General features: G+C 34.5%; 1 protein-coding gene across 1 annotated transcript in view; it reads left to right on the top strand.

Annotated features, from left to right (window-relative positions):
* Positions 1-18,746, top strand: part of LOC111052220 (synaptotagmin-16) — a 30,603-nt gene extending 11,857 nt beyond the window's left edge. The window contains exons 6-10 of the mRNA XM_039427538.1: positions 9,006-9,163; positions 9,629-9,792; positions 10,746-10,887; positions 11,660-11,927; positions 13,993-18,746. Coding sequence (XP_039283472.1) covers positions 9,006-9,163; positions 9,629-9,792; positions 10,746-10,887; positions 11,660-11,857 — 662 coding nt within the window. The 3' untranslated portion in view covers positions 11,858-11,927; positions 13,993-18,746. The remainder of the gene's footprint in view (positions 1-9,005; positions 9,164-9,628; positions 9,793-10,745; positions 10,888-11,659; positions 11,928-13,992) is intronic.
* The last annotated feature ends 114 nt before the right edge of the window (positions 18,747-18,860 follow it).

The following is an 18,860-nucleotide window of genomic DNA, read 5'->3' as shown; positions in this document are numbered from 1 at the left end:
ATCCTCAACTTTATTGGGTGATGGAACTTTATTTAGAGGGCGAACCAGAGCAAACTTCCAGTTTTCAGGGAAAATGCCTTCTTCAAGTGACTTGTTGAAAATGTATGTAATGGTTGGTAAAACAGCAAATAACATCTTCTTGATAAATTTAATAGGAATTTTGTCTACACCCGTAGCATTACTATGAATACATTGAATTGCTCTGAAAGTGTCTTCTTCTGAGATTGGATGGAAATGAAATTGATCAGTGATTGGTAAATCTAAGTTTGTAACCTGCTCTTCAAGATCATCTATATGATTAGCAATGACAACTTCGTCGCGTTGGTTAGAGTGTGAAACGAAATGGTCATTCATATTATTCAATGGTAAGTCAATTTGTGGATTCGATTTCTGTTTGCCAAGCCCGAATTCTTTTATTCCCTGCCAAAGTGATTTAGAGTCTTGTCTATTGTTTGTCATAAACGAATTCAAATACCTAATCTTTGAGTTCCGTAATTCCTGTTTAACCCTATTTCTAAGGCTCCTATACTCTATCAAACTGTCCAAGTCAAATGTCTTTTTAAATTTTCTATGTGCTTTGTCTCTACGTCCCATCATCTTAAGTATGTCTTCAGTCATCCACAGTACTCGTCGTTTTCTATTAATCCTCCTTGTCACATAAGGTGCATGTTTGTCATACAAAGTCAAAGTCCAATTCTCGAAAGTCTTGACCATGTCATCAACTGAGGGTAAAGCTTCAATTTGATGCCATGGAGTCTGAGCCACATCAGTCAGGAAGGCGGCTTCATCAAAGTTTTTGAAGTCTCTATAAGTGATAATTTTCTGTTCTGGCTTGGGTATCTTATGGGAAAGTACACAGTAGATCAAATCATGTCTAGAAATGGCTGGGACTGAGATTTGGCCTGCTTGAACAACCTCATTGGGATCACTAACAATGAGAAGGTCGAGTGTTATGTCAAGTCTAATGAAAAAGTCTCTTGATTCGAGTGCATTCAGTATGCCTTGACAGTTCGGCTCCCTTCACTATTTAAAGCACTAGTTCAAAAATTCACTAAACACAATAAGATGTAGATGTGTGGAGTTTCGGTGATGAATAATCCTAATGGTGAATAAGATGAAGATTGAGGAAGAACTGGTAGTGGGAGATCTGGTCCAAGTGGAGATAGAGCGAGTAGGTATCCAGTAGTGGAAGAATCGGGTCCAAGTGGAGGTAGAGCGAGAAGGAATCCAGTAGTGGAAGATCGAGTCCAAGTGGAGACAGAGAGAGATGGAATCTAGTGGTGGAAAATCGAGTCCAAGTGGAGATAGAGAGAGATGAAATCCAGTAGTGGAAGATCGTGTTCATGGTGGAGATAGAGCGAAATGGGATCCAGTAACAACTGAAAAAGAGAAGAAGAGGCCAGCAGAAAAACGAAAAATCTTTGAAGAAAGTTATCAATAGAGGAAAGATTCATAATACAACTGATAATGAATAATATTCGCATAAAATTGAAGAGGAATAGTATGATTTAATGTGGGAAAGAATCGAATATTATATGGATAATATATGGATATTATAATGAAGGGTATTATAATAATGGATATTAAATTGAAGAGGAATAGTATGATTTAATGTGGGAAAGAATCGAATATTATATGGATAAATATATGGATATTATAATATAATATATGGATATTAGAGAAGGTAATCAGATAGAAAGAGAAAAGGTAGAAAGATAAATAGATATAGAAAGAGAAATAAACATTTGAACATGCTGGATAGCACGTGGAAAAATCACAGGGAAAATAATGATAATAATAGGGAAGAAAAGAAGAGAAAGAAGGAATGTGCACAAATTGCGAAGAACTTATGAAACTGAACTATAGAATAAGAAATAGAACATCGCATTGTGATCTTGAATTAATCAAGGAGAGAAGAAAAAGAAGAAAAGAAAAAGAAAGAGAAGAAAAAGAAGAAGGAGAAGAAGAAGAAGAAGAAGAAGAAGAAGAAGAAGAAGAAGAAGAAGAAGAGAAGAAGAAGAAGAAGACGAAGAGGAAGGAGAAGAAGAATAGAAAAGAATAATAATCATCATCGCAAACAACAATATTCAAGTAATCATTATAAATATAAGATCAAGAAGAGAAACGAGAAAGAAAAAATAAGAAGTAGAGGAGACGATGGAGAAAGTGCTAGATTATTTTAGATGAGTTTTAAATAGTATTGAACGGTGAAGTGTGAAAAATATTATATAGTATTAGAAGTATAATTAACTATTGGGAGTTGCAATAACGATAAAAGTAGTAAATTTAGAACTGTAATAGTTAAGTGATGAAATTCTAAGATAACGTTAAATGAAACACAGCCCCTATATAAGCATATGAACAGACTACCCACCCCTCTGCTCTATCAATAATTCTTCACACATTAGCTTCTATTGTTCAAGCTGTGGCAACAGTAGAAGATATCATTATATAGGAGATTACTATCTTTACCTATAGATTACATCCATATCTATAATGTATGTTAATCATCCAATTTATTTGAAATTCAGCATTTCGAAAATTATTAATTATGGAAATAATTTTGGTAAGAGATGTAATAATTATTAGTAAGAATAGAGATAATGATTCTCTAAGTACTCTCTGGAGTATAGTAGTTGATGCATTGAACGTAGTTTTGGGAATTAATATCAAGATAAATTATTAATCAGTATTAACAAATGTGGATCTCCTTAGTTTGAAATAATTGCCTCATATACAATCATAAATAGCAGTGGAAAGATTCATTTATAGAACAGAAAGCCAGCTCATGAAAAATGCCAAGGTATATCTACTGTGAAATGTATTAATACGAATTTCCTATTATTGTAGTGAAGGGCACCTTAGTCATCGAATCCTGAAATGATTTAATTTACCTTTATTTTTTGAAGGTCGGTCATCCTCTCGACTGTGTTGACCCTCTTGGATCCTCCCTCGCCGATAGAGATCTTGATCCTCCCGTCCGATGACCAGACATTCCTATGCCCATGACGGTCGGCCGCAGCGTTGAGGATCTTGAGACGCTCCGCAGTCAGATCCTCGCGAATGGTGACGCCGGAACCCTTCAGCTTCCTCTTAGCGTCGAAGATCATCTTCCTGGTCCGGTAGCTGCAGAGTCGTACTATGATGGGTCGGTCCTTGGGTTTAGCTTGCCCTTGTTGAGGTGGTTGACCCCTTCCAACGCGATGCGGCGGTTGACATCCGCCAGAGTCACGGGCACGTTCAGCTTCTTGTTGAAGACATCAAGCGCCAGCAGGTCCGTGTCTTCTTTGTCACTCTCCGGGATCCCAAAAATACATATTGAATGTCGGCGCCCGTATTGCTCGAGGTCGTCGACCTTCAGGTGACAAGACACCTCTAGCTCACGAATTCTATTGTGCAGCTGTTTGTTCTCCTCCTTCAATGCCTGAAGTTCCTCAAAAATGGACTTCACTGCCATAGATACGGCATGATGCACAGTTTCCTCGATTTGCTGTCGAATAATTCGGAGGGTCTCTTCAGACAGTGATCCAGAAATAGCTGGCCCTGGCTTCGGAGCATTGACCTCATTCCTCGGCGTGCCTCTGTTCGGTCGACCCATCGTGTACCGTTAGGTGGATTTACACTTTTACAGGCGAGAAGGTAGACTGAAGAATTAGGAATGTTTTTTCAAGATAAATGAAAAGAGTGTGAGTTAATCAAAAATATAATTTCACTATTGAATTAAGCTCGAGAAACTGAATAACTAGATGTATAATTTGAAGTGAATTGAACTGTATAACCCTACGAAATATCTGTTAGAAGACGGAGCCGAACTGACACACGTTTACTCACTCGACATAACACTCAAGTGGACTTTGGAGAGACGACTAGAGCTTGACATCAATACTCGTATTTCATATCATGAAATATTGATCGATTACCTACGTCAGGGTCACATGTCGTTTGTAGCAGATCAGACAGACCAAGGTGGTTACTACATACCGCATCACGCCATCATGAAAGCAAGCAGCACTACCACGCCCATCCGAATTGTATTTGATGCTGGTTCCAGAACATCATCGGGTTTGTCATTGAACCAGGTTCTTCATGCTGGTCCCAAATTGCAGACTGACATTTTTGCTTTGTTAGTTAATTTTCGTTTGTTCCCAATCGCACTAACTGCCGACATTAAACAAATGTATCGACAGATATTAGTGGAGGATTCCTGCCGTCGTTATCAGCGTGTATTGTGGAGATTTTCGCCGGAGGATCCGATCGAAATTTATCAGCTCAATTGTGTTGTTTTTGGTGTTTCAAGCTCTCCATATTTGGCGCTTCGCACCGTCCACCAGCTTGTGGAGGAGGATGGAAATCGTTTTCCAGCAGCCAAGGCGAGAAAACCAAGAGACATGTTCATGGACGACTTAGTCACATCTGTCGCCACCGAGTCAGAGGCCGCGGAGCTGTATCGTCAGTCCAAGCAGCTGTTTGAGGGAGGAGGTTTCTCGCTCACAAAGTGGACTTCAAATTCACCATCAATGTTGGAGAAATTCTCGGAGGAAGAGAAATCGTTTTCGTACAAGGATTTCGAAGCAGACAACTCCTTGGCTATCTTGGGATTGAATTGGCAACCTAGTACTGATCTGTTTCAGTTTTCCGTCAAGTGTGGTGAGGTCGTCGCTACTAAGCGTTCTATTCTGTCGGTGATGGCTCGTATCTATGATCCACTTGGTCTCTTGTCACCGTTTACATTATTTCTAAAATGTCTTGTCCAGAAACTGTGGAAATTAGGAGTGGATTGGGACGAGAAGCCGCCTGAGTCTATATGCACTCTTTGGGAGAATTGTCAAAAAGAGTTGCCTCTATTGTTGAAATTTGCTGTTCCACGTCACATTGGTTTGTTTCAGAATTCTCACATCAGTTTGATTGGTTTTTGTGACGCATCATTGTCTGGTTATGGTGCAGTTATCTATGTGAAGTCGCAGAAGGAGAGCGAGGAGCCAAGAGTTGTATTATTGTGTTCAAAGTCCAAGGTAGCACCATCTAAAGTTGTTTCAATACCTCGTTTGGAGTTGTGTGCGGCACTCTTGTTGGCAGAACTCATGAATTCAGTAGTCACTATTATTAGTGAACGTTGTCATGTGTCTTGTATTGTTGCACTCTCTGATTCGACAGTCACCTTGTGTTGGATTAATGCTCCATCCGCGAAATGGCAAACTTTTGTTGGTAATCGCGTCGCAAAAATACAGGATTCTTGTATACAGGAGTGGATGCATGTTGCCGGAATTGAAAATCCCGCTGATTGTTTGTCTAGAGGTTTATCACCAGTTGATCTTGTGAACTTTCCGTTGTGGCTCTCAGGTCCATCATGGATAGCAGAGGACGAATGCGATTGGCCCATCCGAACTCAAATGGAAGAGATCGTGGATCCACCGGAGGCAAAAAAACCGTCAGTGTTGACAGTCACAAAATCTCCTGATTGTAACAGCAATGCAATATATTCATTGATTGGTTGTTGTTTGGATTATGGTCGTCTTTTGAGAATTGTAATTCTTGTTCTCAAATTCTTACGAATCTTACCCCAATCAGAAGAATCAGATTTCGATGTTGCTGAGAGGTATCTATGTAAAGTGGTACAGAAGATACATTTTTCATCTGAATTTGTGCAATTGGAGAAGGGAGAAGATTGTTCTATGCGCCTACGTCGCCTGTCTCCATTCATTGATAAAGGTGTGATTCGCATCGGCGGTCGTTTGTCTCATGCTGGACTGGAATTTGAGACTTGTCATCAGATGATCTTACCAAAATCCGACGCTTTCGTATCGATGTTGATTGATTATCATCACAAGAAGAATTGTCATGCTGGACCTTCGTTATTGTTGTCCTTGATCAGACAGAAATTCTGGATACTGTCTGCTCGCTCTATTATTCGTATTTGTGTCTTTAAGTGTAATTGTTGTTTCCGTGTTCGACCTAGTAATAATGCAATTATATCCACTCCCAACTCAATAGTTGTTGTGCTTGTTGCATTTTTTCTTTGTGTTGTTTTTTGGTGTTGGTGTTTTTGTTCTTTTTGGCATGACTGGATTGTTTGTATTTGATTATATGAATAGTAAATTACAGTCCTCTAGTAGCTCTAGCCTGAGCTTTGTTCAGAACAAAGATATTTTAGTTGTATGCCTATTTATGTAGGGGAGGTTTTAAGGGTTCAATGATTGTGAATTATCATTGCATTGTGTTTAGCCAATTATGTTTTTATATTATGTATTTGTATAATATATTGAATTATGCATTTATAATTTGGTAGAATAAAGCAGTTCAATACAACATAATGCTGATGTCTAATGAATTTTGAACATGGCTTGAACGAAACGATGTTGAATAATGAATCAATGAACAATATTTTCGCTGTGTTTTGACAACAACCCTGTTTTTGACAACATTTTCGCCATTTCAGTCGCCATCTTGAATTGCATTTGATCGAAATTGTTCGTGTCGGATCCTTATAGTGTAAGGACCTTAAGTTCCAAATTTCAAGTCATTTCGTTAATTGGGAAATGAGATATCGTGTACACAGATGCACATACACTCATACACACACACACACACACACACACACACACACACACACACACACGAATTTGATTTCTAATGTTGATGTAAATAACAATCGCGCGGGTTACCAATTACGCTATGAGTCACTTGTAGGAAGTTCTGTTTGGTTGGGCTTTTATTGTTGCGTAAACTTTGAATCACAAATTGGATGAATTTGTTTTAAATTATTCAATTGAACTTAATTAGTTAATAGCAATGAGAATAGCCTATATTCATCCTCGACAAATTCATAATCCATGTAAAATTGCAAGTTAATCGCAGTCCATTAGTTCATAAGTGATAATGCGTCAATCGTGTATTTCCTATCCCGTACATGTGTAATATTTTCTATTACATAATGAAAATTAGATTAAATAAGAAAGATTATTTTTTTGAATGCAACAATACCATAATATTGTAAAATGATCGTATAAGAAACTGTAAGTAGTAACTTAACTTCACAGTATATTTCGTATCATGCAATAGCCTTATTGAACAATGTAGTGAGAAAGGCCATCGCCCTACAAAGTAAAAGCTTCAGTTACGTAGTAAAATGCGGTTAAAGAAGTGGAGGATGGGGAATTGGGGAAGATGAATGAAATGGGAGGCGAGAAAAAGAAAATCCAAGTGATAGAGGAGCGAGATCGACGCTGATGATGAGAGTTTTTTGTTGAAGAGTCAGAAAGAGAAGAAACATTCGCCCACTTGTAAGGGTTGGAAACAGGAAACGTTGGAAAATCTCGAGAAGTTTGAAATGTAAGGGGGAGTAAGAGAGAGAACGAGTGATTTAGAAGGGGTGGTGAGTGGGAGAAGGGTGTAAGATGGAGTAAGGAAAAACTACTGCAATTTTGTATGGTACTGGACTTCTGTTTCACATTTTCCAGTAACGAGAAATCGTTTCCAAGAGTCTAATTTTTCTATAAGGGTTCAGAAATAAATTCAACGATACAGTAGCTGCGACTATGTTCTTGGTTCCATTACTGATATCAATAAAGCTGTGTAATGTGGCGCAGTTTCTTGAGCTCACGTCTCCAACTCACTGCAGTAGCTTTTAATTTCCAGCTGAAAAAGATAGGAAACGGCGATGATGAAAAAGAAAAAGAACTGAGCAAGAAAAAAATAAATCACTGAGGAAAATGAGAATTTCCCTTGTCTAGCAGACGGCGCCAATCGGAATTTATATGAACAAGACCTAATATGAGCTTCATATGAGTTTCCCAGAACAGAATTAATGTCTTTCTTGCATAGCAGTCAACGAGTGAAATTTCTTTATTTAAAAGTTCAATATATTTAAACCATTATCATCTTACATAGCGCTTAGGAAATGACATTACCTATTTCTTTTGAGCATTTAATACCTATGTCCAAATATTAGCTTATTTTAAAGATTTCCCTCGTTTGTAATCCATCTTCAATACACTATTCTGATCAACATAATTTTTATTATTCTATTGTTTCATTCATAATAAGATATACTCTACTTGTTCGAATTGATTGCCACATTTGGGACGCAGACTCACAATACAGGCTACCGTACAATTAAATATAGGCTTGTTTTGACGTTCGCCTCGCATCAATTAGGGTAGAATCAACCAAGTACAATAATTAACCAAGTGTGAAAAGTAAACAATATTCTGTCACTATTAGACCATATTATGTTATTATCTATTTAAATTTGGGAGGAGAAGAGCTTCAGACTGAATCTGTTGTTCTTCCACAGTCATAATCATGAAGATTTTTTTCAAGTTTCGCACTAGTAGCTTTCTGAGTAAATCTGCCTCTTAAAATGAAGAGATAGGTACTGTAGCAAATAATCAGTAGGTATACCTAATTCAAAACTACACTTCACTGTGTATAAATATTTATAAGGAAATGTATAATAACCAAAAATATACCGAATAATTTATTATTTTTAGAAAGAATCACATCATTCAATTGAATGAATTTTTGATAACAAGCATATGGATGTTTTTCCAAATTAATGATTTATTTATTGAAAAAAAATACCAAATGACCAACAGGCAAAGGATAATAATTTACTAAGAAAACACTTACAAACAAGAAATTTTTGATTTAGAAAGATTGAAAACCGAATCTACTAAACACTTAAAAGTGTGAAATATTAAGTAATTTGAAAAAATTTGATCCGGTAAAAAAAGCAAACTTTCTACTAAAAGCACAAGTTGTTGATTACTATTTTATAATCGAATTATCAAACTCTGCCGTCTGGTGACTGAGAATGTATGACTCTCTCCAATAACGTTTGTAACGTGCTTACATTCTCACAGTTTTACCTGGCAAGTTCTTAAAAGTAGAATTTACATTTTGTTATAATTGTAAGAAGTTTATCTTCCATAGCATAGGATAACTTGGTTCTATCTGGATTGTCCAGGCTCTACGGTACTAATTATTTCATGATTTTACTCTTGCAGAGGACGTGAATAGTATGGGAGTGAGAATAAGATTATATGGCTGTGAAAGAATGAGAAGAGAAAGGATGATTGGAGAAACAGCAATTGGCTTTTCAAGTGTGAATTTGGAATTGGAAACCAACATTTGGCTGTGCCTGGAACCAAGAGCCAATATTACAGTAAGTTATTATTATTCTAGATTCGCATGTCATGAATTCTTGGATGAATTCATCGTTACTCGTTATGTTACTGATAGCTTTAAATAGTTTTTATTAAATAGCAAACAAGCAGAACATCAAATAATACTTTCATATAGCCTAGTTTTTGTAATTAGCAATGAAAGTTTCGATTCAAATGGATATTTATATATTTAATGCTTTAGATACATTATCATGTTTAAATTGTTATTAAAATCTATCAATTCTACTGAAATTGGTAGTGATCTATTATCGACTGACACAGAATGAATAAAATAGCAAACAATAAAGAATGCTTCTCTTGAGATGAGTCAACCGTCTGAATTCACTCAAAATACTGACATATTTCAAAGATTTCACAATAATCTTTTATTACTGTCATCATGGAAGAGAAGCAAATTTTATTTATATAATTTTAATAAGTGAAAACTTTTTTTTAAATTTCAGTTGAACAGCTCGTCTTGTGATCTATTGAGCTTGGCAAGGAGTGACTCGACAGGATCAACAGCCTCAATGCAGCACGGCGGTGTTCCAGAGCTATTGATTGGCCTGGCATATAATGGCACAACAGGGAGACTCGCGGTTGAAATCGTCAAAGGAAGTCACTTTAGGTAAAGAACATTCCAATATTTTCTTATAGGCTATGGAATAAATATAAAATTCTGTATATTTATCATTTAAATTTGTAAGTTATGCCCAGTAAGTCTGTAGAAATAATGTTCATGTTCACAAGTATTCGAACATGATCGAATAAGTAAGTTACTTATTTTAGGCTATTACTGTACACGCAGAATCAGAAGTCATTTTTTTCGGACACAAGAGAGAAATCAGAAATTTATATGTAGGACTATAATATTATATGCTTCATGAAGACCAACAAACAAGTTATCATTGAAGATAGAAGAGATTATATTGCGGAATATCCTAGTTTAAGATTCTTTATTCAACTAAAATTTTAATATTTAATGAACAAACATTTCCAGTCCCAGCTCATCCATCTCAGTTTTATTTGATTTCATCAATTTTCTATATGCATGAATAAATAAATATAGTATCTGAAGTGTATTGGAAGGGGAAGAATTATTGCGAGTACCGTAAGAAGGGGTGAAAAGTAATCGTATTGAGTTTAGAGATATTATCATTGGGAGTTTAAACTTTTTTGAAAATTCGTAGCTCCGGAACCAAAAATGGTAGAGTCCTGCGCGACCACTCAATTTATTGGAAATTTCATTCTCTTTAATTTTGTCAGGAATGATTTTTCTCGAGAAATTCAAGGTTTTTGAGATTAAATGGAAAAATTGAAAAAAGTGTGAAATGTTGGTGGTTTTTGGGGTTTTGGAAGTGAAGCCGCCCTCTGGCGTTTCAGCAAATTTCAGATTCGAATTCAGCGCCCCAAAATACATATAGAACCGTCGAGAAAAATTCTTTCGGGGCTGTTTCCTGAAAAACGACAATTTGACTGGACTAACAGAGTTTTGATACTGTATTTCATTATTTGTTGAAATTCTGGTAGTTTAATTCCAGTTTTCACATGAATGCAGAAAATAATGCTTGAATTTTTCAGGAATCTGGCAATGACAAGAGCGCCGGATACCTACGTTAAATTGAGTTTGGTGAGCAGCAGTGGCCAAGAAATGGCCAGAAGTAAAACTTCAGTGAGACGAGGACAACCGAATCCATTGTTCAAAGAGACTTTCATGTTTCAGGTGAGGAAAAATAATTATTAACATATCCATCATTTCACTAGAATTAGTGTTTGGGGTTATGGAAACCCAGTGTTTGTAATGATATAAAATGACCAATAGTAATGAGTAATGAAACTACTTACTAAAGGCTAATACTTTTCTTCATTTTGGGGGGGGGGGTGGTGAATGTCATAATAATATATTTAAAAATTCAACAAGAGTGATAGTGATTGAGATTCAGTAATAATCATGTTACATTCATTATCAAAATAGTCTTTTTTAGATATTATTTAATAAAGGTACTTGTAGAGCTACGGTATATTATGAAAATTATTATATGTGGCCCTGAGATGAGAATGCATTTAATTTGATTATCCGTAAATTGCACTGCACTCCAAAGAAAAATCAGATTATTGTAAGTTGTGGGCTGACTAAAATTTCTGCCTCCATGGAAGGAAATAATGATTGTTTTCTAGATGTTAATGAATTTTGAACTAAGACATTGAACATAACAATTTTTTTCATATAGGCCTGACCTTAACAGACCTTATATAGCTGAATTAAACTGTCAAATTATTATTCTATTTAGCATAGCTTATCACTATTAGATTTATAGCTTCGTGTTATAAAAAAATATTATCAGGAATCTGCAAGAAATTTATTCAACTGGAATAGCATTCCAATCAATTTGCCAATGATTTGAACATGGTAAAACACTGATTAATAGTTATAGAACAGGTTGGTGTCAAATAGGTCTGATAAAATCAGCAATGTTGTTGTGTCTTTGTTGAAGGTGGCGTTGTTCCAATTACCAGAAGTGACGCTGATGATATCAGTGTACAACAGACGACCGATGAAAAGAAAAGAAATGATCGGATGGTTTTCTCTGGGTCTGAACGGCTCTGGCGAGGAGGAGTTCTCGCACTGGGAGGATATGCGGCAAGTGAGAGGCGAACAGCTTTGTCGTTGGCATGTACTCGTCGATTCCTAAACTCCCAAGTCACTTTCAACTAAATTGGGAATTTGTTACAACCTACAACAAACCCTTTCCAATGGAACAGGTAGATTTAAATCACGAACAAATCTAGTTTTATAGTAATGTAATTTATTAAGTAGGCTAAGTAATTTGGGACACTTACTTTAACCATTCATCCCGCCAAGCATATATTCACACTGTTGAATTGGGATTCATTGTGAGTTTCGGGCGATGTTCTTAGTGGATTCAAAAAAAAGAGAAATCCGTAATGATATCACAGACTATGTTTGGTTGCAGGGATGAAAGGTTTCAAAAATGCGTCACTATTCTAGATTATTGAATTAATTAAATAATGAAGCTTTCAGATTCTGTTTAGAAGAGTTTGTAAGCAGAGATTTGAAACATGATGTCCAGGATACACATTTTTCTAAAATATCCGTCTAGCCAGGGGGCTCCGCCCCCTGGACCCCCCACTGGATTGTCCAAGAATGAGATCAGCAGGCTCGCTTCGCTCGCCTGCATTTTTCATTTGAGCATTTTCATCATATGTTAGGACGATCCAGTCGGGGGTCCAGACTAAATGTCTGGTTAAACGGATATGGCGAGCGAAGCGAGCCTGACGGCTAGTAATATAATATTCCCAGGAATAGCTCTGATTGAAGTAGCAGTGCCCAATCAATTTTTCCGCGATAAATCAGGAACTCCTAAATGGGTATTTAGGAGGTACTGGATAAATTGGTGTTTAGGAGGTCCTGGATAAATGCATTTCAATCTTCAACTTGGTGCCAACCTAACAAAGTCAACTCAACTTAATGTAAACCTGACAAAATGTTTAATTTAGTTACCAGAACAACTGTTTCGAAGAGGTACTCTCTCTAGATTATAGTTCTATATTAACATATGGTATGAACATTTCAATTATAATTTTAAGGTATTTGAATAAGAATATACATGCTAAAAGACGAACTTTAAACCCTTAAAAACCACCCTCAGAGTTAAAATATCGCCAAAAGATTTCTTAGTGCGCCTCTAAAGGGCCAACTGAACATACCTACCAAATTTGAACGTTTTTGGTCCGGTAGATTTTTTGTTCTGCGAGTGAGTGGGTGAGTGAGTCAGTCAGTCAGTCAGTGAGTGAGTGCCATTTCGCTTTTATATATATAGATAGATGAAGACTGCCAAATTGCAAATGAATAAATTATACACAGCGATGAATATCAATTCATTACTTTCCATTTCAACAAGTCTAGTATTTGAAGTTCAACTGAAGTTATAATGAGAACGTTGGTTAAAATTCTCATCTCAAGAAGATGCCAAGGAATTAATTTTCTATTAAGCTTTGGTTTGGTTATAACTAGATATTTTGATCATAAATATAATATTAATTATATTTCAATCCGGATGCCTGATCCAAAACCTTATGGGGAGGAGGGAGGATGCAGACTATCTGTACTCAAGGTGGCGTATTCCATGATTAGACTGAAGCAGTGATGATTACAATCTTATCAATCTTGGGGCTGAAAACTCAGCAGTTTATTGTGCACAAGAAGCATTGTTATCAGTGGTGTACCTAGAAATCTATATGAGACAGAGCGCTCTTCCTGATGTCAGGTTAATTGTAAGAGCACATGAGCACAAGAGCACAAAATTATGCCCAGAGTGATTTTGAAGTTTGCATTCAAATGGTGACAATCGAAGGATATCATTGATTAAAAACTGAGAATCATCAAAATAAATTTGTTATTAAAATTTTACTCATTTTTGAAAAATTTCAACTCAGTACTCATTGAAGATAAAGAGCTCCAAATGATATTTCATTTGAAACTTTATAAAAGGCGAGAGTGAATTTTCTGTCCGATGACTGGACTTGGCAAAAACAGAAGAGAACTGGAAAATGAACCGAAAATACGAGGCACTCTGTATTTAGCACAAGGAAATTTTGCATGATAAAATATGTTCTGGATTTCTCTGATGTATTCAAACAGTAAATTGAAAAAAAATAGAAATACAATATATATTGCAAGCACCAATGTATATAGTGATTGGACTATTATTCTTTATTGATAATTCAATCAAAAGGGCCTATTATTTTCTAAAATAATTCCTCAAATTGATGATTATTGAATTAGTACTTCTCTTCATTGATACAGGCATGTTGCTGATTGGAAGGAGTTTTATAGAGAACTGATTGGTTGGAGGGAAAGATTGTCATATAGTGGGCACTGGGCACTGCACGAGCAAATCCAATCGAATGCATTGCAAGATGTCACTACAGCAATTGTCTGATTCCAGCTCCAGTAATTTCCAGGAATTACTTTCTAAGAAGTGTATTTAAGAAGCAAAGAAGAACAGGGAATATGAGTCTTAAACATATCAAAAGATGTGTTCAACCATTTTCCTTGTTGAAGAATGCGTAAGAATCAAATGAAACTTACTTGTCAATTTTCAAGCACAATTAAAATAAGTTATTATGCTAGAGTATTAAATCTATATGTAAGTTATTCATGCTTTAATGTCGATTAGTATTTCTGAATGTGATGGTAAATTGGATGTAAATTGTGAAATTCTTCAAGTCTTATAAAAATAATGGTTGACAGAATATGTAGTCAAACAATAATATTATAAAAGCACAAATCTATTACGTATAATTCATCAACTTTTGTTGATAACAAATGAGAGTGGTTGGATTGATGATTTCCCATTACCTAATAAACGTTCTACACATTGAGTTTCACAACATTAATAAAATGAATTTTTTAGATAGCCTAAGAATTGATACCGTGGAATTTCTCCATAATAAAAAATTAGTTTTATTTCCGTCACATCCACATTTTTTAGACTGTGAACAAATCTAATGAATGTGGATATGACGAAAATAGAAACTATTTTTTTTAACATTAATATGATCCATGAGCTAATGAAGAACCAAGTTAAATACGATATGCTTCTTGTACCACTTCTTGTAATTTTATAGAACTTCAGTAGCATTCAGACATGGTAGAATAATACTGTATCAATTTTTTCTCAAGTAGATAAATAGCATTTTAACTGGCATAAAATCGTTGTAATCCATTCATTTGCAATTGACACTATTGATCTTTATCATAATTGCTGTATGTAGGCTACATCATTATTATGAACAGCATACAAAAATTATTTTCCTTAAATTTTTGGAATAAAGTTCAACTGGATTATATAGGTAGATGGGAATAGGTAGGAACGTGTTAGTCACTATCTAAAGTTGTTGTTAAAAACGAATGTTCAAAGACCCACTGTATTAGAGCCAAGAATCAGGAATTCGATTAACTCATGGAAGACGTTTGTATACTAAGCCTACTATATAGACTACTGTACTTGATATGTGAATACAAATTTATACATATGTATAAGTATTTATATGTATTCCACGCTACTGAGCATTCCAGCATAGGAACGTCTTTCATTAGCTGATAAAAGCTCTAGTTCAAAACCTTGATTATAGTCATTTGTTTCACGCTTGAAACTCAAGCTCAGCATATTCCAAGTTGTCTGGACAAGCATGACGATACTGAAGGTAAGTTGAAAATATTGTATTATTATAAGAGAGTTGATGGAGGAATGTTGAGTACATCACTGGACAAAAGTGTTTTCTCTCTCTCTGGTGCCAAATGTTTCCACTTGGAGAGAAAAAACTCTCTTCCGTAACAAATAATATTATTGCTTTGTTCCAAAGTCATTCTTCTCTTATGTAAATGGAATTTTATCTTCACCATTAATTATATAAGTCACAACGGTCTGTAGAATAGATTCCTGATAAAAATATCGATTCACCAACCGTACTACACAAGTAGAAAATTGTTAGTTAAATGCAGTCTTGAGTTTGCAATTTTTTTATTCGAAAACTTCATTGAATTAAAATTATTTCATACAACATCAGCTAAATCCGAATACTATCAGCCTAATCTAAGTGATATATTGTACTATAGCATCCATAAGAAAGGTGTTTGTGAATAATCATGACTGATTTTTTTCTTGGAATGTTGACCTCAAACAACAGAGCACTTTAATGATAAGTTTTTGCACACCTTGTGAAATTATGTGTCTTTAAACTGTCTTCATTGTAATAATCCAATGGTGTTGTAAAATAATTACTGTATAGTTCTACTACAATACATTTTAATGCTATCAAGTATTTTTAAACTTTGTATGGAATAAATAATAGATAATATTTATTATATTTATACAGTTATTCAAGTTAAGGTCTTATAATATTGTTTATAAAAGTATGAAATTATTATTCATATTAAAATTGAATTTATCTACTGTTTGCATTGTTAATTGTTAATCAATATCAAAATAGGAAGAATTAGTGTTTTATAAAAAAGGAAATAGTTAATTTTAATTAAGAAAGTTAATTCTGTGAACGAAAGCTAAATTCTCTAGGTAACTGCTAGAGCTGGACATAAACTGAAACTTACACTTATTAAATTATTGCTTGCAAAGGCCTGATATAGTGAAAAAATAACGTTTTACATGTCGCTGATATTTTCATAATAAAGTATGATATTCTTTTCCACAGGAAATTTAATAGTTTTATGCCACCCAAAAGTCAATCGAGTAATGTCTAAACAGTATATAGGATCAATTTTCCAATTTTTTCGATTATTGGAATGAAACAGAAATAATAGTTTATTTTCATTTTCCCTATTTTCCAAGTTAAAATGATTATGGTGCACATTATTCCAATTTATTCCAAGTTATTTGAAATTATAAATTCAACAGACTTGATGCTTTTCAATACAAATTTTCAATTTTTGTGTTTTTCAGCATTAATTGTAAAAATAAATATATATTGGTTACAATTTATATTGTTGTTATTATCCATTTTGATTCCTTGTATGAAAAGATTCAACAATTCGTTCAACACACGTTTAAAACTAAAATTTATTCTTTCTATTTGTTCGGTACAGAATTTAATCATTAGGCCTAAATAGCTGTAACCATAAATACTGGTTTTCTATATTGTTAATTTTATCTTTATTGATTTTTGTACAACATCGTTTTGATGGTTATGCACCATAATTACCGGATTTTTTTGTAATGGCCAAGACTTTACAAGTTGAAACTAAAAATAGAAAGTTGTGAGTAACAAACAACTAGTAGAAACTTTCAAACTTTCCGTTTATTCATTTATTGATTCAATGATACACCATAATAAAAATAAAAATATTCGATTTATCCTTGTTTTCAGAAATTTATACTGGGATGAACTTACAGACGCGCATTTACCAATTTCCAGTCTTAACTCTTTGTAATAATATTGTTATCTGTATCAGCTTTGATAAGACATCAATATAATATGACAGAATATTCTCCAAATCTGACCCAGTTGGCTTATATTTTTTCAAGTGGGTTAACTGAACTAGTTTCAAGTGAGGGCTCAAATTTGTCTCTTAGTATTCATATTAATCAACCCCAAAATACAATTCGGGTCCTGTAGCTTTGACTGTCGACCACTGTCGGGCCACTAGCTAAACTTCAATACTAACCGTTCAAAAACATCGACCATTTTTCAAAACTTTCTAGTATTGCTCCAAAAAAACTAATAATTACACATGTTTTGTTCTTTGAGCTTTTAATGTGAATCTACTTTTTCAGAAAAAATGGAATTCAATAAGAATCAGACTTGATTAGTAAATGGTGTTCCCTTTCCATTTCTAACTCGTTACTATCAAACTAACAATCAGAAATTGATGGAACTTTGGTAATATCATGATAATATCAATTGTTGGAGGATTCCAATTATGTCAATAAAATTGAAAATTAGTCAACGATCTCTTGTAAACGAGGTACTTAAATCGAGAAATCTACATCTTGAATTTCATGACATGAAAAAGTTACTGATCGAAATTTGTTTTTGATAATTCATGTATACATATTGTGTATGAAATGAAGAGAATTAATCCAATTAATTCAAAGGAAGAATCATGAGACTAGGTCTGTGCGCTAGAATTCTGAAGAGCGTTAAACATACGCACGCATCTACCAAGCTAAGCAGTTGCATATGCGTTTGCTAGCCAACAATAGACTGTCAACAACTTAACTACGGTATACTGTCAGTTGCATCTGTGTAGCACGCGTATCAGTTTTCAACATGAAGGATCTTTGTGTGTAGGGCGCTTCCTCCATCTAGGAATCTAGGGACTGTTGAGCCTAACATTTTTGCTAAGGCATGAATATCACCCCACAAACCATACCTTGCCTATATGCCATTTCAAGGCTACGGTGGCAAAGCTACAGGACACTTACTGTATAGTTATTGAAACAAGTGATTTTACATTGTACCTTATTAGTTTTATTTCTTTCTATGACATTATTGGTAGTGTTCTAGATATCTTTATGATTTTGAAAGAAATAGAATACCGTATTAATTACCCTATGTAATTGATAATAAGTAGTATAACACCACTATAATTACTAGGAACATGATATTACTTACCATTTATCGTATATGTTTGTGATTATGATTAAAACCTCCGTTTCAATACACTCATGAATGTCTTTGCAAGCTACATTTGGAATAAAGTACCTAATGTATTCAACATCGTTATTATAATAATGTGAAAGTATTCTACATAATGCCATATAATATATTCTAATTTAATTAGAATAACATTCTAAAATATTATTGTAAATGGAAGTATTCCTTCATTGAAGTATAATATTGCCCTTAATTCTACTGTGTGAACAAGTATATTTTTTAAATGCTTATGGACAACTCGATGTGACTGAATTGAATTCAATACAGAGGAATTATTAGCTAACTATAAAACTAACTTGTTGTTTTCTATAATTAATCTCTATATATTTTGAAATACTGTGATTGGTATTTGTTTTATATAAATCTGTTATCTTCTCAAAAAAACTGATTGAATTTACTCACCACCACCACCATTCAAGTAAATGGAAAGACTCCAAAAAATATTGTAATATCTGCAACTTCATAAAAAATGGCCTTAATTGGATGTTATTTTGGTGC

This window comes from Nilaparvata lugens, chromosome 4 (assembly GCF_014356525.2).
Source record: "Nilaparvata lugens isolate BPH chromosome 4, ASM1435652v1, whole genome shotgun sequence".
NCBI classification, from domain to species: domain Eukaryota; kingdom Metazoa; phylum Arthropoda; class Insecta; order Hemiptera; family Delphacidae; genus Nilaparvata; species Nilaparvata lugens.
The sequence above is the reverse complement of the archived record's forward strand: the minus strand, read 5'-3'. Positions and strand labels throughout refer to the sequence as shown.